Consider the following 23,025-nt stretch of genomic DNA (forward strand, 5'->3'; position numbering starts at 1 on the left):
CCTTGATTCGGAATGAACCGCCACCCGGTGCTGGTGGGGTAATTCACTCCACAGCGGCGGGGTGGGTGGGCAGGAAGATACCCAGGAGCAGAGATGCTGAGTTAAAAGGTGCTAATTTTATGCACTGCAGTTACGCTTTTGAATAATTACACTTCAATCCAAGTGGCAAACATTTCAGAGATTTCAAACATTTTCCCACCTTCTTCCCTGCACGGAGTTCATGCCGTAAGAAAAGCCCAGAGACAGAGGGAAACACAGCCGGATGGAGAGCTCACCTTCTTCACGACACTGAGCTTGTCCGGGGCGTGGTCGAAGAGTGTGTCAAAGGCGTCCCGCTCTGCAGAGACACAGAGAAGGGTTTAAGGAGACACGGGCGCTGCTCTAATCCCTGCCCGGCCCGGGGACCAGGCAGCTTCTAATCCCTTGGATGTTCAGCCTGCCTAGAATCCTTTGCATTCCTGCCAGAACTGAGGGGCGGGTGCTGATGAGGAGCAAAATCAAGGAAAAGATGCTTTGAAGGGTCCTTCTAACGTGGTTTCTATCTTTCAACCTACAATACAGGGGTAGCGTTTGGACAGCCGCCCCCATCACATCCTAGGACTTGAGGCGTCCTTGCCTCTCTCCCTTTCCCCACACTCCTTGTCTTATTGGTAAATCTTATCAATAAATCTGACCACCTCCCCCGCTGGTCATGGCTGCCACCCCCATACAAGCCCCATCTCCCCTCACTGGGGGATGGGCAGCTACAACTTCCTGCTTAATCGGTCTCCCTCCTACTCCCAGCCCCTCCCATCCATTCTCCCTCGCGGGCACGGTGAGCCCCTTAAAGTGTCAACTGGATCATTTCTTGCCCCTCCCCATCCCTGCCCTGACTAAAAGTCTCCACCAGCGTCTCATCACTCTTAGAATAAAATTCACTCTATCATGGGCCCACAGGGTCCAGTGAGCTCAGCATCGCCTCCCCCCACCAACACACTCACCCTCCCTAACCTCACTCCACCCGCCAGCTTCCCCCTGCTCCTCCATCACACGCCCACCACAGGGCCTTTGCACCTGCTGTTTACCAGCCTCACCTCCATAGGTTGCTCTGAGATGTCACCTCCTCTGAGGGACCTTCCAGGACCATCTGCTTCTAACAGAGCACCCCACTTCGGCTATCTGTCCCCTTACCCCGGTGCAACTCTCATGGCACCTATCCGCCCCTTGAGAGCACATTTTAGTTTTCGTTATCTGCTGGACTGTCCGCTCCTTGCAGGCTGGGTCACTGTCTCACTTGTTCCCTGCACCGTCACCAGCCCCAGAACAGTGAAGGGCCCACAGCCAGTGCTCAGAAGAAAGGAAAGAGCCAAGAAATCCTGCTCAGAATCCCTCTCCAGCTATTCTCCCCAGGATGTCCGCCTCTGTTGGAACATCTGCAGGGCCTGAAGTGACCCGTTCCACCACATCCCAGGGACCTTCCTTCTGCCAGGGATCCTGGCCCACTCTAACTGCCACTCCTGGGCCCAACCATGTCTTCCAAATTAACACAGGATCAGCCCCTTTGCTTTCAGTTGTGAGGTCACCGGAGGCCGAGGCAACACAGCTCTCAGTGCACAAGACAGGAGCAGGGCTGGCTGGGGGCCAGGGGCCTGGCTCTAGCCAGACGCTGCCATGGCGGGTCACATGGGGGCAGAGCCCACTGTGCCCTGGAGCCCAGGCAGGAGGGCTGAGGTCTCCAGGGTGGACACAGCACTGTGGGGAGTCGCTGCCAGGCCCGAGGGGTTGGGGGAGGGGGGCATCTGGAAGGCCCTGGGGCCCCCACTCCTGTCCTCAAGGAGCCACCCATCCCCCCAGACTGCCTGTGGATGGTATATGCTCAGCCGACCTCGGCCAGCAGAGACGCCCTCTATTACTTCGGGGGCTTGGACCCAAACGCTAGGACGGAGTGCTGGGGCGCTGGGGTAGGAAGACCCCTCCACGTGTCTGGAGGGGCCTGGAGCCCAGAACCAGAGATAACCCAGGGCCTGCTTCAGGACAACGCTGCCTGACCCAGGGAGAGGGGTGTGGGGAGAAATGGCAAAGAGCAGGCAGGTCGGGACTCGGTGAGCCGGAGCTGGGGCTTCTGGAGGAGGCACCCCAGCCATTCCCTCGAGGCTGCCCCAAAAGGCAGGCACTCAGCATCCACAGGCCAGGGCCCCGGCAGGCGGCTCACGCCCTCATCCAGCCCAGACCAGGTAGCCTCCTCCTCGGCCTTGGGGGCGGGTGGCAGGAAGGAAGGTGAGAGGCAAAGAGGAAGGCGTGTGTGCGGTGTGTCTGTGGTGTGTACACACACGTGTAACACATGGGTGGGGAGTGCGTTTGGGGGAGGGGCACACCACTTCTTTCACCTAAAGGCCAACAGCAACCAAGAGGCCCAGCCCCGCAGAATTCCCTCATCCAGCTTGTCTACCGCAGCAGCTGTAAATTATTTTCATAATCATCTAAGTCAGATTATACTCAAAAAGACAGTCTGCTAAGATGGGGGGAGAAAAGCTAAATCTTTACAAAGCAAAACACAAACTTTGAATGCAGCTTAAGAAAACCCCCAGGAGGAGAGAAGCCTTGACGTCAGCTGGGTATATTTAGCTGGGCCACCGCTGGGCTGGCAGAGTCAGGGCGGCAGGGGAGCCATCGCAGGGTCTGGAGGCCAGCGCCCCTGCGCCCCGCTCACCTGCGCCCGGGGGACTAAATGGCATCACAGCCGGGCGGTGTGTGTGGCCTTGGGAATGAAAACAGATCCAGTTGAGAGCCTGGTGCCCGTGACTTAGGCAAAGCGCTTCCCGCCATAAGGCCGGAGTGAAAACAGTCCCGAGGCTCACCGTCAGTGTAAGAATTAAGCAAGATGGTGAATAAAGGGCCAAGCCACTGCCTGGCAGGTGTGTCACTGATGCTCAGTTCACTGATGCCTTCTCATCCTACCCCGCAGTCACAGGGATGAACAGGGAGCAATCCCGCCCCCGGGAGGGCACAGGCTGGGGGAGATGGTACAAAAGCACGGGTACCAAAAAGGCCTGAAAGATGCAGAAAACGGCCAAATCAGCCAGGGGCCCCCAGTGGCTACCCAAGTTCAACTTTCAGGGACGCTTAGTTTACTCCAAATAAAGTGGTTTTTGATTGAGTCAACATTTTTTAAATTGGAAGATCTGTCCAAAAGTTCTGAATTTCTGGACTCTCTTGAAGAAATGGAAGCTGAGGCAACAGTGAACCTTCTTCCCGCCCCCTCTCCAGATCAATGAGCCGCCCACGGAAGCGGGGGCACAGACTCCCCCGTTTGTCCCAGACCCCAGAACTCCCCGCTGCACACAACACGGAGGCTGAGGGGCAGCCCTTCATCATTCGATATTCCAGCCACTTCCCTCTTCCATGTGACCGGCCTGCTCTCTGAGGCACCCGAGCCTGGGGACGTGGACACAGGCCCGGGGTCAGAGGAAGGCTTCCCACAGGAGCCGCGACGTTTGAGCCGGGGCCTCGCTGGGGCAAGCGGAGGAGCAAGGGCATTCCAGGCAGAGGGAGCAGAAAGCCAAGAGTGGGTTCCAGAGGGTGAGGCCTGGAGGGGAGGCTAAGAGGGCTGGGTACATCTGGAGGGTGAGCAGCTGTGGAGGGTGGTGACCAGGAATGGTGTGATCCAGCTGCGGTGTTCACAGAAATGGGGAGGTGTGATGGGGAGAGACCAGGGGCTACAAGGAGACCAGGAAGAAGAGGAAGAAAGCTTCTCCTCTCTTCTCCCCAACTTCCTGAAGCCCGGGAGGGGGAGGGGCGCCTGCGGAGGAGAGGCAGCCAGCAAGCCCGTTGCCATAGAGATCAGGCTGCAGCTCCCCAGCTCCCCTGGGGAGAGAAGGGCCTCCCATCCACCTCAGCCAGGACAGTGATGCCAGCAGGAGGCGGGGAGGGGGAGGGGGGCTCCTGGGGGAGGTGCAGCGTGGACCCCCCCATCCCCCACTCCGAGTGCTAAAGTGAGAAACTGAGGACGAGAACTCGGCTCCCAGTGAAGCTACCCGCCCCCCGACCCCCTGCCCGGGGCAGACATTAGCCAAGCCTCTTGTTTCGGAAGCTCCTGGAATGTGTGCGGCCCAGGGCTGGGGATGCACTCGGGGGAGACATGCTCCAGCCCACAGGATGCTTACAGCTCAAGGAGCCACATGTGAAGGGAAAGAGCGAAGGGCCGAGCGAGGGTCCCCGACTGTCCAGACCCCCTGAGGCTGGCAGGCAGGGCGCAAAGCAAAGTGCTCCCCGTGAGCAAAGGGATGAATAAAGAAATAATTAAGCAGGTGGGCGGCGGGTGGCAAGCCAGGGGATGGATGGTGATTCAGGCCAGGGGGTCAGGGAGGGCCTCCCTGGTAAGTGGAGCTGGAGATGCTGAGGGAGTGAGCCACGGAGGGATCTAGAGGGAGAGCATTTCCGGCCGAGGCTACTGAGAGTACAAAAGCTGGAAGTGGGGGCTTCCCTGGTGGCGCAGTGGTCCAGGAAGATCCCACATGCCGGGAGCAACTAAGCCCTCGTGCCACAACTACTGAAGCCCGCGCGCCTTAGAGCCCGCGCTCCGCAACAAGAGAAGCCACCGCAATGAGAAGCCCACGCACTGCAACGAAGAGTAGCCCCCGCTCGCCACAACTAGAGAAAGCCTGCGTGCAGCAACAAGACCCAGCGCAGCCAAAAATAAATAAAATAAAATAAAGAAATTAAAAAAAAAAAAAGCTGGAAGGGGGAGCCCCGGGGTGCTGTTGTGGGTGACAGACATGCAGGCGGAGCGAGGAGGGCAGAGAGGAGGAGTGGTCTAAGGGGGTCTGGGAGGCCCCAGCAAGGGCTGCGGCTTTAGCTTACGGCAAGCTGGGGGCAGTGAGAAGACTGAGGGGTGCAGAGGAACCAACTCGAGGGACCATCGGGGGACCAGCACGCTGGAGGGAGGTGATGGGGTCCGACCTCAACCTCAGCAGGGCCGTGGGGCTCTGGGGGCCCCGAAGGCTGCCGCGGGAGAAGGGCCAGCGGAAGCTGCCGTATGTCTGGGTAACCAGGAGGCCTCGGGGCCTGTGTCAGCAGAAGCCGAAACTGGGGGCAGATGAGTCGCCTGTCACCCACTAATTGCCTGTTTGCATTTCACGAGCATGGGCGGCCTCAAAAGTACTGAGAACGACTCCAGACTCCTCGGCTTCTCAGGATGTCACAGCCCCCCGATGTTCAGCCATCTCCGGTGGGCTCTCAGAAGGAGCCACCACCCTGTCCACCAGACCCTCAGGGGCCCCTTCTCAGGGCTGCCAGGGCCTTCCTGGCCGAGCTGCTACCCCTCTGCACGGGAGGCCGCGCGTAGCCCCCAGCTGAACTGAGTCTCCCCAAGCCCCCCAAACCCCAAACCAGGCCCATGCCGCCCACGGAAGTGAAAACACACAGAAAACGAAGCAACACTTAAAGATGCTCCAAGGGCCCCGCTCAAGTCAACTCTGGGCCTCTACAGGCCCACGGGCTCTGAGCCCCTCCATGCAGAAAGGACAGGGAAGCGACAGAAGGGTGCTCTAGGCCCCCCTCCCAACGGGCCCCCACCCAGACCCAGGGCAGGGCCAGGCCGCCCACGTCGCCCACGCTGTGCGCCCCATGCCGCCCTGGGAGCTGCCCTCCCCACCCTGTCTGCGCCCTCAGCAACTGGACACAGGAGGCTTCCTTTCCTCTCCGTTTTTAAATGTTTTTTTAATAATAAAGCTATTAAAAAGAACTGAATTGCTACTTTAAGAAAATAGTGAAGACTGAATTTGCCCAGCACGGCTCAAGAACTACTTAAGAAAGCTTAAGGACATGTAATTGCTGCATTTTCTCTGGTTCAAGACCTTTGAGAACTGAAGAGCCGCATCCCCTCTTTGTACACGGGGGGCAGCGGTGCCATCTGTCCCATAATCGCCATGAGGTCACAGAGGCCCCGTGGCCAAGCCCGTGGGGTGCCTCTGGGGTGCACCCCTCACACTGAGGCCCCCGCAGCTAGGGACCAGCTCCAGCTGGCAGGCTCCCAAGGCACGGGGGGAAACTTCTATTTGGTTTCCATTTTTCCTTCTAACAGCCATGCTCCCCTCTCTGCTCCCTGGAGAACACGGTATCTGGTGGGGGGTGTTGAGGGCTTCTTGTTTTGAAATATTCCCCAAAGCAGTGAGCCTGGCTCAGGCTGCTTCTTGCTGCAGCCAAAAGCTTGGGGCTTCCCATCCCTAAGGACCTATACACTGCCACAAGCTGCCCCTTTATTTGCCATCCCTCGCTGAGATGAAGATGGGGTCGTGGGTCTTTAACAGGGCAGGGAACAGTTCTCTGGGAACAGCAAGAGTTTATTATTACTAACAGTAACAGTAATAGAGAAACTAACACGAATAGAGAGAAAGTCGGGCCCTGGGCCAAACAGAGTGAACATTTATTGTCTCACAAAATCCTCTCAACAACCCCGAGGTCCCGTCTCACAGATGGGGAACAGAGAGGTGAAGGAGCAGGCCAAAGGTCACCCAGCTGGGACCAGAGCCAAGGCTGCCTCACCCTAAGGTCTGTTAAGCTGGAGATTTAAGGTGGAAAACTATATACGAAAATACATCCCATAAGGAAGCTCCCTCCGGCTAGCTGACTAGGCTCTATATTCACTGGGACGTCGCCGCCCTCCCTTTTATCCTGGTTCACTCCCTCCACCGTACTTTGCTTATCCCCGCCCAGGCTCCCACAGCTCTGAGAAGCAAACCACATGCCAAAACCCACCCAGGGCCCTGCTGCCCGTGTGACTGCGTGAACCCCGGGGGCTTCCTGGGGCAGCCCCACAGTGCCCGGACACCTCAGACTCCCCATCCCCTCTCCCCAACCCCTGGGTTACTTACCAAACCGACCCATCATCATCCTGCAAACGAGAACAGAGAGAACCATCAGACGGGTTGCTCAGAACCCCGTTTAATAAGCAGCATGGTAGAAGGTGGTGGAGGCGACCGGCAAGTCGGAGCCCCCTGCTGCCCAGTCGAAGGGTTGTTTATATAAATGTAAGTCACATTTTGATAAATTCTCTCCCGTGTTAATTACAAATGAGAGGTGCTTATGTGGATTCTAAATGTTTGCACAAGATCCGCAGCAAATTGCCATCGTTATTTAAACCACCCCTTTGATGTCATTTGGGGGTTGTTTAATCACGGGAGTGGGTAACGCAGAACATTTTAGCAGAAAACGGGTCTTCCAGCACCGTGAGCTTAAACCTTGAGTTTAAACTTTAAAATACAAGGGTGCAGATTACCCAGAGGTCACATTTCTGGGAGTGAGCACCATGTACTTCCAGGGAATCACAAAACTAAAGGATGCTGGAGAACCACAGGCTGGGCCCTGATTCAAGGTGAGAGCTGAAACCACAAAGGACAGGCGGCTGGCTCCTCCCTGAGGATCTGAGATCACGAATGCCCAGCTCCCCTCTGTGTACTAGCGTCCTGAGAGGCAAAGAGACCTTTGCTTGATCCCCAAACCCCTCTAGACTCAAGTTCTTTGCCTCCATATTATTTAACAAATAGTCTCTCGAGCACCTACTATGCGTAGGTCATGGAGATACAGAAATAAACACCGCATGGCCCTGCCCGCATGATGCCTGATGGTGAGACAGACTCATGAGCCCACATTTCCACACAGCCCGTGTGCACCAGAAATGTGACATACAGCAGATGCTATAGGAACTAAAAGGAAGGCAGCCACTCCTGCTTGGCAAACTGGGAGGGCTTCCTGGAGGAGGTGACCCATAGGACAGAGCAAACCTGGAGCCTGGGAGACCAGGCAGGAGGCTGGTCGGCTTCTGCTGGAAACCTCTCTCCACTCTGACTTCAGGGTGCCCCCCCGCCCCCGAAATTTCCTGAGGGTCACACGGCACTTCGTACAAGGCCCCTGGGTTGGGTTTCACATTTCTACAGACACAACCGCTCTTGACAGCTAAACCGCCAGCCCTCGAGGGGAACTGCGTCCTCTCAGCCTCTGGGCGTCCAAGCAGGCCCTCTGGGTGTCCAAGCAGGCCCTCTGGGTGCCAGGTGCTGCTGTGAATCGTTGAGGCCACGCTCCCAGGGGCCGGCTCTGGTGACAGAGCTCCTACTGCCCCCCGCCGCCCTCTCAGGGCTCCCTCACCCTCTGCAAGACCGGGAAAGCCAAGCACAGCCTCTTCCCATTGCTGCACACCCCCCACCACGGGCCTCGCCGTTGCCCCCTTCAGTGGGCCATCTGCCTTCCCCCTCCCATCCAGGGTGACCACTGACCTGCTCTGACCCACAGAAGGTGGGGACACAGCATACGGGGGTGCAGGGACCTGCAGCTGCCCTCTCACTCTCTGGGGACCCTGAGGGCACCAGGGAGGAAGCCCAGAGGACGAGAGACACAGGGAGGGACAGTGGGCCCCACCGGCCAGCACCACCCACCAGACTGCTGACCCCCTGTCAGCAAATAAAATGACCGTTGTTTTAAGCCCCTTGGGTTGGGTGGTTTGTCACACAATGATGGGTAACTAAGATGCCAGCGCACCCCTGACTCTCCCAAGCCGCCTTCCTCCTGCTCTTGAATGGGCCAAGCGGGCTGCCCGAGGCCCCCCGTGCCTGAGGCCCCCCGTGCCAGGCTCAGCGCCATGTCCCCATCCCCCTCCTGTGGGCCTGGAACAGATGTGCGCACACGTCAGGCCACATGCCAGGCCGCACATCTCTCCCATCTACCTGGCAGCTCCCACACCAGGAGCGGTTTCCTGTGTCAGCTTGCTTTTTGAAAGACCATACATGAATTCATGACACAGTAATTAATCACTCTGTGAACTGAGCAGGTGGGTGAGCTGAGACGATCCATTTTTAATGCTCTGTTTCATCTGAAACAGGTTTAGTCAGGAGGCACAAAGGCAGTGAATTTTAAGGATACTTCACAGGGTCTGCCTCCTAAAAACCACACGCAAAATAGAGCCATTTGATTTGCTATTTTCAACAGATCTGAAGCCTCTTAGACTTCTTAAAAATTGCCCTCTGGCCTTCTCTAAGAGGCAAGGGATGGCTCAGGACTATCTCAAAGGAAGAGTCTAGTTTAGAGGCGTGGCTCCCTCCCTCTGACAGGGCTAACACAGATGGCTAAATGAATCAGGACAACAGGTCCCTTGGACCATTCTAAACACCTCCCCACCACCCTCTCTCGCAACATTCTTAAAGCTCACCTTCCAAAATAAGGAATGACAGTCCAAAGTCTTTGGAGAATAACTTAGTTCCAACATTAAAAACTTTGAAGTGTTTAGCATACCTACCATATGAAAGTTCACTGTTTTAAATTTCCCCTCATCCTTTTCTTCCTTATAAGAGATTCTGAATGTGCTCAGTTATATTTTTCTTTGTTTATTATTCCCTGTCTCTTTCCAGAAAAGATTTCAGGCAGCGTAAATAAGTTCTAATTCCTATGTCACACATATTTGCTCATTTTTCTATCTGGGAAGAAATAAAAGATCTAGAATTTCTCATTTAAATACCAAACCAAACTGCTATCTTGCCCTTCCTCAGCAAAACAAAAACAAAAACAAAACAAACTTTGAAGAAAGTGCACGGAGGATAGAAAGCTAGGGTGGACGCTTGTGATAAAATCTCATCTCAAGGTCAAGGGACATGGAGGGGAAAATGGCCCCCCGTGTGTGCAGGTCCCCGGCTGGTGCAGGGCCTGAGGGCAGAGCAGCGGGTCCACTTACTCGGTGGTCGTGGTCAGCTCCTCCGTGACGTGGCTGGAGTGCAGCAGGCCTTCCCGCTTCTGAAAACCCCAAAATGAACAAATAAATCAACACCTGGGCAGACAGAGCAGGAGGGCAGCTGAGGCCATGTACAGACGGCCCCGGGGCCGGGAGACCAGCTTGGGGACAAGAGAGAACAAAACAAAGGTTCGACACCACACCTGAGCTATGCTCGGGGGGTGGACTGCAGGGGACCACACGGGTGACCCTCTGGTGGCTGGAACCTGCCCCACCCCCTCACCCCCTGCTCTCCTGCCCTCTGAGAGCTGGCAGCCGTGGGAAGTCTCAGGAGAAACATCCCCGCTCCCAAAGAACTCCTCGACGCCCTGCAGCTGGGAAAGGTTAAGAGCATGAAGGGACATACTTAACATGAGGGAGGCATCGGATGAAATAACACACGTGCACCAGGTTGAACAGGGTCACCCCGGAAGTCACGTCCATTCAGAACCTCAGAATGGGGCCTCATTTGGAAATAAGGTCTTCGCAGATGTAATGAGTTCAGATAAGGTCATAACGGACTAGGGTGGGTCCTCCCCAATGACTGGTGTCCTTAGAAGAAGAGATAATAGAGACATAGGAACGTGGACCAGAGGGAAGAGGCCACGTGATGATGAAGGCAGAGACTGGAGGGATGTGTCCCCAAGCCCAGGACAGCTGAGGGTGCCAGCAGCCGGCAGAAGCTGGAAGAGGGACGGAAGGATCCTCCTCTAGAGCCTGCGGAGGGACCCTGTCGATTCCCTGATTCGGACCTCAGGCCTCTATTATGTGAGAGGACAAACATCTGTTGTTTTAAGCCACCCAGTTTGTGGGATTTTGTTACAGCAGCCCTAGGACAGTAACACGGTGTGCGACACACCTGTCCCGGAGGCTGGTAGGTACGGAGAGGCAACGATGGTGGGGGAGAGGAAGGAGGCGGTGGTGGTGTGCCCCGGACCTCAGGGTGGAGCGCGGCAGCCCGCTAACCCAACCGCCACCGTGAGCCCCTACCTGAATGCCTCAAGGGACGGGGGAGCTCACTACCTGCTGGGCAGCCCACCTGGACGCCTCTCGAGATCCAAGATCCCCGAGCTTTCCTGAGCTCGGCCTCCCAGGGAACTCTCACCACTGGTTCTAGTGAAGGAAGAGAAGCCAGGCGTCGGGGGCCATCAGCTTTCCCACGGCCTCACCCTGGCTGATTCTCAGGAGTGCCCACGGGGGACAGTGGCAGGGGAGGCCCAGAGACATTTTATCCACTTATTCACACATCAAATGTGCATCAGGCACCCACTAGATACCAGGCCCACGGCTGGGTACGGGACAGACGAGGCTGAATATTTTAAATTTATTTATTTATTTATTTATTTTTCGCTGCGTTGGGTCTTCGTTGCTGCGTGCAGGCTTTCTCTGGTTGCGGCGCGCGGGCTTCTCATTGCGGTGGCTTCTCTCGTTGTGGAGCACTGGCTCTAGGCGCTCGGGCTTCAGTAGTTGCGGCACGAGGGCTTAGTTGCTCCGGGGCATGTGGGATCTTCCCAGACCAGGGATCGAACCCATGTTCCCTGAATTGGCAGGTGGATTCTTAACCACTGCGCCACCAGGGAAGTCCCAAGGCTGAATATTTTAAAAGTCTGTAGTAGAATCTCAATGTTTTGAGGAAAGCATTGCAGCTCAGGAAAATCAAGTGATTTCCCAAGGCCACACTGCCAGATAGCAAACGCGACCCTTCCCTCACTCCGTCCCTCCACGGACTGACACACTTCTTACATCTCCTCATCTCAACTGGAAAACCAGGAGTGGAGGGACAGGCCAGGGGCAGCTCTAAGACCTGAGACCAGCCAGTCCCCAGGGGCCTCCCCTCCCCGCTTCATCCCACTCTGGGAGTGGCCCAAAGAGTCCTCCTGTGACCTTGGTCAAGGAAGGAAGCGCCAGTGACTGTTTGCCCGGACAAGTAGAACGTTCTGCAAAACCCCAAAGATTTTCTTGGACCAAAGTGCAGGCCTGAAAGGAAATACCCCAATTACTGAGCTGCAGAGTGTTCCTAGGGCCCAGAGTCTGACGTACGTGGGTTTGGGAACCACGTGCTCATGTGTCCTTGGGAAGCCTTTCCCGGCCAACCATCCTGAGTCCAAGACGAGGGTGGCAGGAATGGTCCCCTGTCCCTGACACCACCACCGACCACAAACATTCCCCTTTAGGAGGCAAACGGGGCCAAACGGCAGGTAACCCTCGCCTGATGCCAGAAAGGAACATTCCTGCCCATCAGGTCGGAGCCAAGCTCCCGGGGTAAACGGAGGGGTCAGACGGCTTCAGAAAACACAGGATCAGCCAGAGCCTTGCAGACCGCAGAGACAACGGGACTGATAAGTTTAAAACCCAGAGGAGAGTGTGGAGCTGGACATCTGCAGGAACAGAAACACGAGAGACAGCCATGTTCCGAGCATAACCTCAACGCTCTGGCAGAAGCAGCTGATCCGTCAGGACCCAAGCACACTTTCCTCAACCAGTGTCCCCGGTAAGTAACCAGGGCGAGGGGCACAGGGACACAGCAGGTGCTTAATACACGTTTACTGGACAAGACTGCACACACGAAGCCAAGGCAGGATCTGTGCCCCTGAACACAGCGGAAATCGACAAGAAAGGTGTCTCCACCTCCGTCAGAAGGACCCTGGCTCCCAGTTACATTTTTCCAAGTGGAGCAAGCGAATCGACCCTCAAAAACATGATGGGAGATGATGGATGTCATTGGAAGGGAACAGAGAGAGGCTTTGATTGGGGTATTGGGGTGTCTGTTTCATTCCGCTGGTCTCAGCCCTCTCCAGTGAGTAATAAGCTCATTCAACAGGCCTGAATTCTGGCTACTTGGCTTTGCAGGGAAATGAATGTTGTTTTCCAAAATGTGGAAAAGTAAACCTCCACGCACTCATGCCTTTGAACCTGCCTCTCTTCAAATCAAGCCCATTGTTCCTGCTCCGTCGTTTACTCTGAAGCCAGAGTAAGGCATACATTTCGTCAAGAGGAGAAAAGAGGAGGTAGTCTTTTAAGGGGAAAAAGAAGAAAGCAGGCAAACTAGAGGAGGAACGAGTACCGGAGCCTCTGGGGCAGAGTCGCGGGCAAGCCGACCGCCGGGCTGGTGATACTTACCCGTATGACCACCACTTGCACAGAGACGTGTTCGGGAAGGCGGATCGGGGCCCGGAAGTGCATGGCCAGGGCCACGAGGAGGTGGAGGATGGCCACCAGGTTCTTCCCGTGAATCGCTAGTCGGGGAGGGAGGAAGGGGGCTGCTTTAGATCATGAGACAGGAACCCCGAGCCCACGTCCAAAAGGCGGTGAAACCAACAAGGCCCTACTGTATAGCATGGGGAACTATACTCAGTATTTTGTAATAACCTATAAGGAGAAAGAACCTGAAAAAAAAATATATATATGTATAACTGAATCACTTTGCTGTACACCTGAAACTAACACAACATTGTAAATCAACTATACTTGAATTTAAAAAGAAAAACAGGGGGCGGGAGGGGGGAGGCAATAAAGATGCTGAGTGAAAATGAGACCTCAGAGGAAAACCACGGGCAGAACCACAGGCCATGGAAAAATGGAGAAAAGCTGATGAGCAGCCTGTGTGAATTTAGTGCTGGCTTCTAATTTTTTCTTTCCTGTTGACCTCAGGTGACTTATGCAAGCACTTTCAAAAGCCTGTTGTCTGTAAAAGGAATGAATTGGGTGGTGAGGAGAGGGAATGAGCAGGAACATACAGTCAGCACAAGAGAAGGGAAAAGATCAGGGAGAAACAGGTCACCTGGGCACTTACCCACCACAACAATGTGCATTATTATCTCGGGTGCTTAAAAGTTCTCCCTCTATGCAATCAACCGTCTACACAGGGAAGGCTCTGCAGGGCAAACGGTGCTTGGGGGTGTTAGACGTGCCTCCTGCCCCACCTAGGGCCCTGGCTGCCATCCCCGGCCACTAGCTCTTCTCCAGGATGTGGACGATTATCATCATGCTGTCCAGGGCTTTACTGATTCCCCTCCCCCAGCCCTGCAACCCCGGAGGTGGTCCTGGGTCTGTCCTAGGTCTCGATGTCAAGAAGCCAGGGGTGAACCTGACTGCAGCCTCGGTCTCACCCAAGAACAGGGGCCCTTGGCGGCAGGGAGAGCATCTCAGCCGCTCCTGGCTGCGCTGCCATGGGGACGGTGCTGGGGAAGGGCAGCAGGACAAAGGCCTTTCCAGTCTGTCCTGGTCAGTGCCTCACTTTTCTGGGTTTATGTCCTGCCTGGAAATACTGTGATGCCACGTATTCCTAACGCCAGTGCTCTCTGAGACATACACCGGGGGCCGGCCTGAATCACCTTCTGAGGACCCGCATCGGTGAGTCACCAGTAGCACAGCTCACTGGGTGTTGGGACCACTGGTATCCGGGGTGGAGGGTCCTTCCAAGAACCCCACAGAGCTTCTTCTGTCTTATAACCCAAATCTGGAAGACGTCCGCTGGAAGTCTCTCTTGATCCAGAAACAGCGCCTCTCCACCCTGAAGCTTGGGGAAACCAGAGCACCGCGGACGTGACTAAGTCCCTTACTGACATGCTCCTCTCCTGGCTACCTCCCTCAGGGCAGGTGTGTGACCAGATTTGATACACGCGCTACCAAACGTAAAACGGATGGCTAGTGGGAAGCGGCCGCATGGCACAGGGACATCAGCCCAGCGCTCTGTGACCGCCCAGAGGGGTGGGATCGGGGGTGGGAGGGAGACGCAAGAGGGAGAGGGATATGGGGATATACGTATGCATATGGCTGATTCCCTTTGTTGTACAGCAGAAACTAACACACCATTGTAAAGCAATTATACTCCAGTAAAGATGTCAAAAAAAAAACAAAAACAACCCCACAAGGCCAGACAGGAAGACGAATGACACGGCAGGAAGCTCAGAGGCCGGGCTCCCCCGCTCCCCTGCCCCCATCCTGGCGGCCACTCACAGTCCACGGTCCACTGGAGCGCCCGGCCATGGGGCCGCAGCAGCTCCTGCACCGCCTGAAGCACTGTCTGCAGCTTCTGCTTCTGCCCTATTTCGGACTGGGTCACCTCGGCCACGTTCAGCTTGCAGTCTGCCAGTTTTTCTGCAACAAGAAGGACAAGGGCAAAAGGCAGAGTGTCAGGAAAAGCTGGAGGGGCTCAGGGCCGCCTGGTCAACCGGCTGCATTGAGGTCTCCCCATCCTCTGTGGGGCTGCAAAGTGGAGCAGATCATCAGCAACAGTGTGGACTGCCAGGATGCTGAGCCACGGAACTCTGAGCTTTCAAGTCACTCCTCTTCCTTAGCAAATCACTCCAGAGGGCTTCCCTGGTGGCGCAGTGGTTAAGAATCCACCTGCCAATGCAGGGGACACGGGTTCAAGCCCTGGTCTGGGAAGATCCCACATGCCATGGGGCAACTAAGCCCGTGGACCACAACTACTGAACCCACGCGCCACAACTACTGAAGCCCGTGCGCCTAGAGCCCGTGCTCCGCAACAAGAGAAGCCACCGCAATGAGAAGCCCATGCACCGCAACGAAGAGTAGCCCCCGCTCGCCACAACTAGAGAAAGCCTGCGCACAGCAACGAAGACCCAACGCAGCCAAAAATAAATAAAACTTTTTTTAAAAAAAGAAAGAAAGAAAATCACTCCAGGATGAAAGGGGGGCGGGGAGTTCAAGGATTAAAGTGTGGGCGTCCCACCCAGGAACAAGCATCTGCACAGAGAATGAACAAGATGATTCAAGGTGCAGCTGGGAGGTAAGGAGGTGACCTGTGGGGAAGGGACCAGAGGTGAAGAGGCTGGGCCAGTGGGTCCCCAGAGGGAAAAGAACTTTGGTGAGAAAATCAAAAGGGCCTCAGGGGTTGCCTCAGCCTCCCTGCACTCGTACGCTCCCAATTCTTCTTTCTCTAACAGCTGGACCCCACGGTAAGAAGGATTATGAGATATTCAGAGACCTGCTACCATTTCCTCAGCAAGAGTGAGCAGGGAGCAACCTGGAGCACGGTCACATCTGCTCAAGACCCAGTTACTGAAGCTGAACCCCAGCCCCAGCCCGTGCACCTTCACTCCCCTCCCAAGGGGAGCAGGAGGGACGCCTCACCCCACACCCGATAAGGGGCAGGCGAGGAAGGCTCCCCAGGCGTCCCGCCTATTCATTCATTCCAAGACTCAGGGTTCCCCGATAGATCTCCTCCGCACAACAACAGAAGCCACGTCGCAGGACACGGCGAGATCAGGAAGCGGGAGGGTGATGACAAAGTGCTGGGCATGGAGCCTGATGCGCGGTGAGCCTTCGGCACAGAGCTGCTGCCAGCGCTCCCCAGCAAAGTTCTGTGTAAGGCGTTTTCTCCAGAGGCCCCTGCTCCGCCAACACTGTCTCCCCGACCCTCCCCTCCCTCGATGAGAACAAGAACAAGCAGTTTCGATATCCCCCCTTCAGGATCCACTCATTACACAAACATATCGGCTGGGCTCAGGGGAGTCCAATCATTCATTCATTCATTCGCTTACAAAACAGTTACTGAGCACCTACTGTGCGCCAGGCACTGTCCTAGGACCAGAGGCAGCACAGACACGAGAGACAGAGCTCTACCGGGGAGTCAGCCACACCTGAAGGACCTCAGCTTGGGGGGCAGGGAGTGCTCGCGGCAAAACAAAGCAGCTCAACAGAGGATGGAAATGATTCCTGTCTATGCATTTTGATTTCCCTCCATCTGTGTCTAATAGGTCTTAGCTGAATAATCCACAGCTGTCTGCCCATATGAACCCCCTGAAAATACACAGCAGGTCCCCAGGTGCTCAAAAGCCAGCGACAGGACGGATCAGGGGCCCTGGGGAAGGAAGGAGGGTTGCAGAGAGCCAGGTGGTCCTAGAGCCTCGCCCGCTGGGAGAGACGGGGAGCCCAGCACATCTCTGTTGTCCCTGCCGCCAGCCAAACCTGGTTGCCATGATGCCGGGGGGAGAAGGAGTCGTTGATGGAGAAGGGAAGGAAATGGTATCAGCCTGCTACAGCTGCCGTAACAAAGTACCACAGGGTGGATGGCTTAAACGGTGGAAATCTGCTTTCTCACCGTCCCGGACGTTAGAAGTCCAAGATCAAGGTGTCAGCAGAGTTGGTCTCCCCTGAGGCCTCTCTCCTAGGCTTGTAGACATCCTCACCTGGTCTTCCCTCTGTGTGTGTCTGCATCCTAGTCTCCTCTTTTTTTTTGGCTGTGTTGGGTCTTTGTTGCTGCATGCGGGCTTTCTCTAGTTGTGGCGAGCGGGGGCTACTCTTTGTTGTGGTGCGCAGGCTTCTCACTGCGGTGGCTTCTCTTGTTGCGGAGCACAGGCTCTAGGCGCTTGGGCTTCAGTAGTTGTGGCACATGGGCTTCGTAGTTGTGGCTCACGGGCTCTAGAGTACAGGCTCAGTTGTTGTGGCGCACGGGCTTAGTTGCTCCTCGGCACGTGGGATCCTCCTGGACCAGGGCTCGAACCCGTGTCCCCTGCATTGGCAGGCGGAGTCTTAACCACTGCGCCACCAGGGAAGCCCTCCTCTTCTTATAAGGGCACCAATCTGATGGGTTGAGGGCCCACCCTGACTTCATTTTAACTTTAAAGCTTCTGTCTCCAAATAGAGTCACATCCCGAGGTCTTACGAGTTCTGGGGGGGACGCAACTCAGCCAGTAACAGAAACCAAGGAGGCTGGCCGTGCCTGGGTGCCGCCTGTGGCTGCGTCTCAGGTAACTCCCCCAAGTGGGAGAGAACGAGGTCCTTGGCCGCCCGCATCACCAGCATCACTCTGCCCGCTGATGGGGCTGCAGGGGCAGCTCAGGGTTTGGGCGTGGCCAGGACCCCTATCTTCCTAGCATGGAAAGAGACAGAGGAAGATGGGGTGGATTCTCAGCGGCGGCTGGAAAACGTGAGTGATGGCCGAATGCGGGGCTGTGAACACTTAGTACACAAGGAAGGCCTTGCCTTTCACAAGGAGAAGCGTGTGCCATGAGTCAGAAGCAGGACAACAGCCAGCCCGGGAGCTGCCTCAATGCTCCAGCGTGGGCGTTGTCACTGCCCACAGGTGGCTCACCTGGACCACACTGCAAATGCAGGAGAGTTACACCCCCTGAAACTTGCCCTGGCAGAGGGTCTGGCAGCTGCCCCCGGAATCCGCTCTTAAGGAGACGGGCACATCTGGGGGCCTCCTAGTGCAGTGACGCACAGCTGGCCAAACCCAGAGGTCTGTGCTCTGTCCTCATCACCCTCACTCCTGCCTTCTCCTCCTCCTCTATCCCTCCTGAATGCAGTGCTCCCCTGGCTCCTCCTCTCTCCTGGCTGGACCCTCCAGACGCCTGTACTGGACCTTCCTCTGATCACTGACCACCCACCCCCGGGCCCAGTCCCCAGACCTCTTCTCTCTACAGATGCACAGAAGTCAGCTTTGGCCTGGCATTCAGCCAAAATCTCCTATTTCATTTTAGCTTCTGCCTCTGAAAAGTAAAGAGTTTAATGCCTCCATCAGTATCATTCCTGGCAGCCCTGGGCCCCAGGATCATGTGATCACGTAGGTTACTAATGCATCTGATCAGTGTAACAGCACATTAATACGACCAGGCAAGACCCTGTCACATTCTGTTAATATCTGGATATTCTCTTCCATTGTCCTCTTCTTCAAACAAAGTGGTATGTCAAAGCACTTGACACACAAGAGACTTCAGAATGGCCTATCTAGGAGTACTTATGCAAGATATTCAAACAGGATGGAACTGCAACTACTTCACGCTAAAAAGGCTGCCTGAGGCAAAGTCAGCCTCTTGTTAGACCTCAGAGACAACAAAGCGGACGTAGCAGGACTCAATGACAACCACAGCCACTGCAGAGCAAGTACTGCATCTGCTGGGGCCAACTGAAGAGGGAACCAAAAGGATGTGCCTTGAGCAGGCAAGGCTTTCTTACAGGGTACTTGCTCTAAGATACCCCTGACACGCTACTCCAGAGAGGGCACTGGCATCATTTATAGGCGTCTAAGGCTGAGATGCAGATGCACATCCAGAGCCGATCCTGTGATCCTGAGAGACAGACTTCCACGACCACATCGCTAGATCTAAGGCTTAGGGATACAAGTTTTTCAAGTGACTGGGTGAGTGAAGCCACAGCTGCATGCAAAAAGAATCAGAAATAAAAGTGTAAGTGAGCACAACACTCCTATGTTTGCTTCTGAAAATATTAGAAAGTATCTCCTTTGGGCAGTGAGCAAAGCATCAGTTCAAAGGACTGTTTCAATAAACAAGCAGTGTCACCAACAGCCAAGTCTTCAAGTCCAAGAGTCAGAGGGAAGCTAGGTCTTTACATAGAGAGGGAGGGAAGCTGATAACCCAGGGCAGCTTCACCATCAGTAGAATCCTTGTGGACAGTGCCAGCCTAAGAGACATGCCTCCTCCATCCTTCTCTGCTGAAAGTAAGTGTCTGTCATCACAAATGTCTGGTTCAGTGACCTCAAGAGCTATCTAGCACCTGACAGTGCTGAGAATGGCTGGACCAATGATACACTATGAAACTACAAAGATCCAACCAACATTTTTTTTTTAAGATTTTTTTTTTGGGGGGGGTGCGTTGGGTCTTCGTTTCTGTGCGAGGGCTTTCCCTAGTTGCAGCAAGCGGGGGACACTCTTCATCCCGGTGCGCAGGCCTCTCACTGTCGCGGCCTCTCTTGTTGAGAAGCACAGGCTCCAGATGCGCAGGCTCAGTAGTTGTGGCTCACGGGCCTAGTTGCTCCGCGGCATGTGGGATCCTCCCAGACCAGGGATCGAACCCGTGTCCCCTGCATTGGCAGGCGGACTCTCAACCACTGCGCCACCAGGGAAGCCCCAACCAACATTTTTAATAATAAAATTGTGACAGTTACTAAACGATCTTGATAATATTTCAGATTTATTCTTGTACCAAAGAAGTTCATTTTAAGATGGGGGTTCTCAGCTTAGATGAACAGAGATTTATTTAACTCTTGGCCCACGGCATTCAGCCAAATACTGAATTTGGAACATCCCCTCCAGGTGAGGCCACCCGGTCCCACGGCATTAACCATCTCTGCACTGCTGATCTCCACCCTTACCCCGCAGCTGACTCGGGCAGGATGGGTATCAGCCCTATTAGCAGATGCAACACCCATCTCCTCATTCCCGCTCATCATGCTACTCCCAAGGGCTTTCTCACTCACCAGTTGTTCAGGCCACAAACCTGGCCAGCAGTCCTCATGCCTCTATCAGCTTTAACCTCCCAAATATCCTCCACTTCCATCCTGGACAGAGCCACTTCTTCTGATGCCCAGGCTGCTGTGATGGCGCCCTAACCTCCCAGGCCCCCCTCCTGACCCTCCTCCCCATTTATTCTGTACCCAGAAGCCCAAGCAACCTTTTAAAACGCTAACTCAGACCTTGTCACGGCCCTGCTCAAATCCTCTAGCAGCTTCCTGTCACTTGGAATAAAAGCCTTTGTCAGGACTGGACGTGATCTGGCCCCACCTGTCCACCCCTGCCACCTGCAGCCACCTTTCACTGCGCTTTAAACAGTGCAGACTATTCCTCTCTTCAGAGTCTCAGCCTGGAAGGTTCTTTCCATGACAACTGTGCAGAAGCCTGCTTGGATGTCAGCTCCCCAGGGGGGCTGCCCCTGACCACCCGGCCCTTCCACCCGACCCAGTCCCGCTGCCCCAGAACCTCTCTGATTCTCTCCCTAGCGCTTGTCACTCTCTTAAAGCATCTATTTGTGTTTTAGGTTGAACCACCACACAATAGTTCTCTTTCTCCCCTCTGCCAGAACGGGTGTTGGCAGTGGGGCATGGGGACTTCCTTCTTCTTGTCACCACTGCATCTCCACACCTGCCACACAATAGGCCAAAGGATATTCATTCAACCAACGAAGGGATAACCAAAATAAACACAAAATCTTCTCTTTCCTAACGTGCTTTTTGAGGACTGACTGAACAAGGACAAAACAACGTGTGGGCCATCCATCACCATGTCTTCAGAGCCAGGTCTACGTGACAAGACCCTACAGGCTTCCCTCCAAGATTGGACCGTCTGTTAAGAGCCGTTGTGCTGAGTGTGCAAACCGCCCGCAGGGACCCGGGACTGAGGAATGACACAGAGGCTGAGCAAAGGCCACCATCTGGGCAGCTGCAGGGGTGCATCCTGCGGGTCAGCCCCCCTCGGGATGCTCCTCTCCGGCCCCAGCCCCTCCTGTCTGCTTCCCCTCAGTATCTCTCCCCCACAACAGCAACCCCCAAACTCCAGGTGCCTGACTTGGGTTCCCCAGCACACCCCTGTGGAACAAAACATGATCCCACCCCAGTGCTGGCCCTGCCTGGAAGGAGTGGCCCTCCAGCGGTCTGCTGGGAAGACCCCTGCACAGGACAGCGCTGGTCCGTGGGGTCATTAAGGGGTGAGAGTGTGAGTAGAAAGAGCGCAGGGAGCAGGTCTGCACCCTACCGATGCGGGGCCAGGGCCTCCCGGGGACCTTTAGGAGGTGAGTTACCCTAACGGACAGGGGGACACTGAGTCCTCCAGGCCACACTCACAGGGATCTGGGGACCCGGAAAATACATCAGAGCTTCCTGGGGACTGTTCAGCAAACAGTCCCTCCTGGAGACTGGATGGTGATGACGTCCAACAGATCCAGACAAGTACTCGCCTATCCAGGGCCTTTTCACTTCCTATAAAAGGAGCCCATGTCGGGCTTCCCTGGTGGCGCAGTGGTTGGGAGTCTGCCTGCCGATGCAGGGGACGCGGGTTCGTGCCCCGATCTGGGAAGATCCCATATGCCGCGAAGCGGCTGGGCCCGTGAGCCTTGGCCGCTGAGCCTGCGCGTCCAGAGCCTGTGCTCCACAACGGGAAAGGCCACAACAGTGAGAGGCCCACGTACCGCAAAAAAAAAAAAAAAAAAAAAAAGGAGCCCATGCCCTTGTAGGTAGGAAACTGCAGGGCTTTCTTCACTCACTTGGTCAACGCATGGTTACCGTGTGCCTGGTGCTCAGAGGAACTCGGGGGACCCACCAGCCCTGCTTGTACTCCTCATGTCTTTGTCTTTGTCTTTGTTGTGTTGTTGTTCATAACCCCTTACTGACTCCAGGCCCTGTGCCCGGCCCCATGCTAAGGGCTCTACAGATGTTACTTTGCTGAGGAACTCTGTCCCCAAGGGACAGACATAAAAAGAGCATCCGCAGTCAGTCTCCCTCCTCACCACTCCCCCACCACGCCCCATCTAAATCATGTCCCTGAAGGGCATGGCTGGGGGCCACCCCCTCCAGCACCCTGGCCCTGGATGGGCCTGCACAGGCTGGAGGTGCTCACAGCTGGACAGACGCAGGCCAGTGTGAAGGGCTGCCCCAGAGAGGAGACGGCATCCCGTTCGTGCCCCATCTCCGTGCTCCCCTTGTACGCATGCATCCAACAGCAGAGGCCACAGACGGTTCTGGAAGCTGTGCATGACCCTCTGCAGCCCCGTGGCTGGAAGCTCTGGCAGGACCCCCACCCGAGAGACGACGTGAGGGCAGGTGACCCGGGGCCCCAGGGGCCACTGCCTGGGAGCCATGGGCTCAGGGCTGCGGCTTACAGACGAGTGACCGATGTCGCCATGTAGAGAATCTTGTGGTCCAGCCTGGGGCCACCCCTCGTGGTGGCCGCCCTTCCCGTGGACTCACCCAGGAGCTTCTGCAGCACCTGCCCGTCGTACAGGTCCTCCTCCAGCTGCTTTATGATGATCCTCTCCCCCACCAGCACGTCGTTGACCCAGTCGATGAGAACCTGCGGGGTGGACAGGCATTACGGCCTCACTCGCTGGTGCCAGGAGGGCCCAGGCGATGACCAGAGCAAGCGCAGGAACGGAGAGCTGCTGGACACCGAGACACCCCCAGTGCAGGGGCCAGGAGAGCCTGAGGGGATAGGCAAGCTTCTCCCACCCAGGCTGCCGGGGCTCCCGTGGGATTCACAGCAGCACGGGTGGAGGGCGGCACCATGGGCAGACTGGCCTCCTCCCAGCGGGGACTTGGATACGTGTGGGAACTCGGCCAAAGGAAAAGATGACGCCCACCATGGCATGCAGGCGGGCGGATCAAATGAGGAAACGTCAGTAACACTGCCCCCCATGGCCCGAGACAGCACAGGCGAGCCATAAAACGTCCACCCCCCTCCCTCCCTTAATATCCGCACTAAAACCATCCCTGATAGCCCTGGGCCTAAAGCTGTGGACCGAAGGGGATCCGGAGGGGCCGTTACTGACAAGCTCTGAGAGCCTGCTCCCAGCGGCACCCTAATTTTTTCAAG

The 23,025-nt window shown here is 55.8% G+C and overlaps 1 protein-coding gene across 1 annotated transcript in view; it reads right to left on the minus strand.

Moving 5' to 3' along the window:
• PARVB (parvin beta) overlaps positions 1–23,025 on the minus strand; it is a 116,519-nt gene that overhangs the window by 17,239 nt on the left and 76,255 nt on the right. The window contains exons 4-9 of the mRNA XM_081250322.1: positions 22,404–22,506; positions 14,693–14,833; positions 12,854–12,969; positions 9,698–9,756; positions 6,852–6,871; positions 276–337 (exon numbers count right to left, since the gene is read on the minus strand). Coding sequence (XP_081106448.1) covers positions 276–337; positions 6,852–6,871; positions 9,698–9,756; positions 12,854–12,969; positions 14,693–14,833; positions 22,404–22,506 — 501 coding nt within the window. The remainder of the gene's footprint in view (positions 1–275; positions 338–6,851; positions 6,872–9,697; positions 9,757–12,853; positions 12,970–14,692; positions 14,834–22,403; positions 22,507–23,025) is intronic.

This window comes from Mesoplodon bidens (assembly GCF_964165515.1).
Source record: "Mesoplodon bidens genome assembly, chromosome: 11".
In the NCBI taxonomy this organism is placed as follows: domain Eukaryota; kingdom Metazoa; phylum Chordata; class Mammalia; order Artiodactyla; family Ziphiidae; genus Mesoplodon; species Mesoplodon bidens.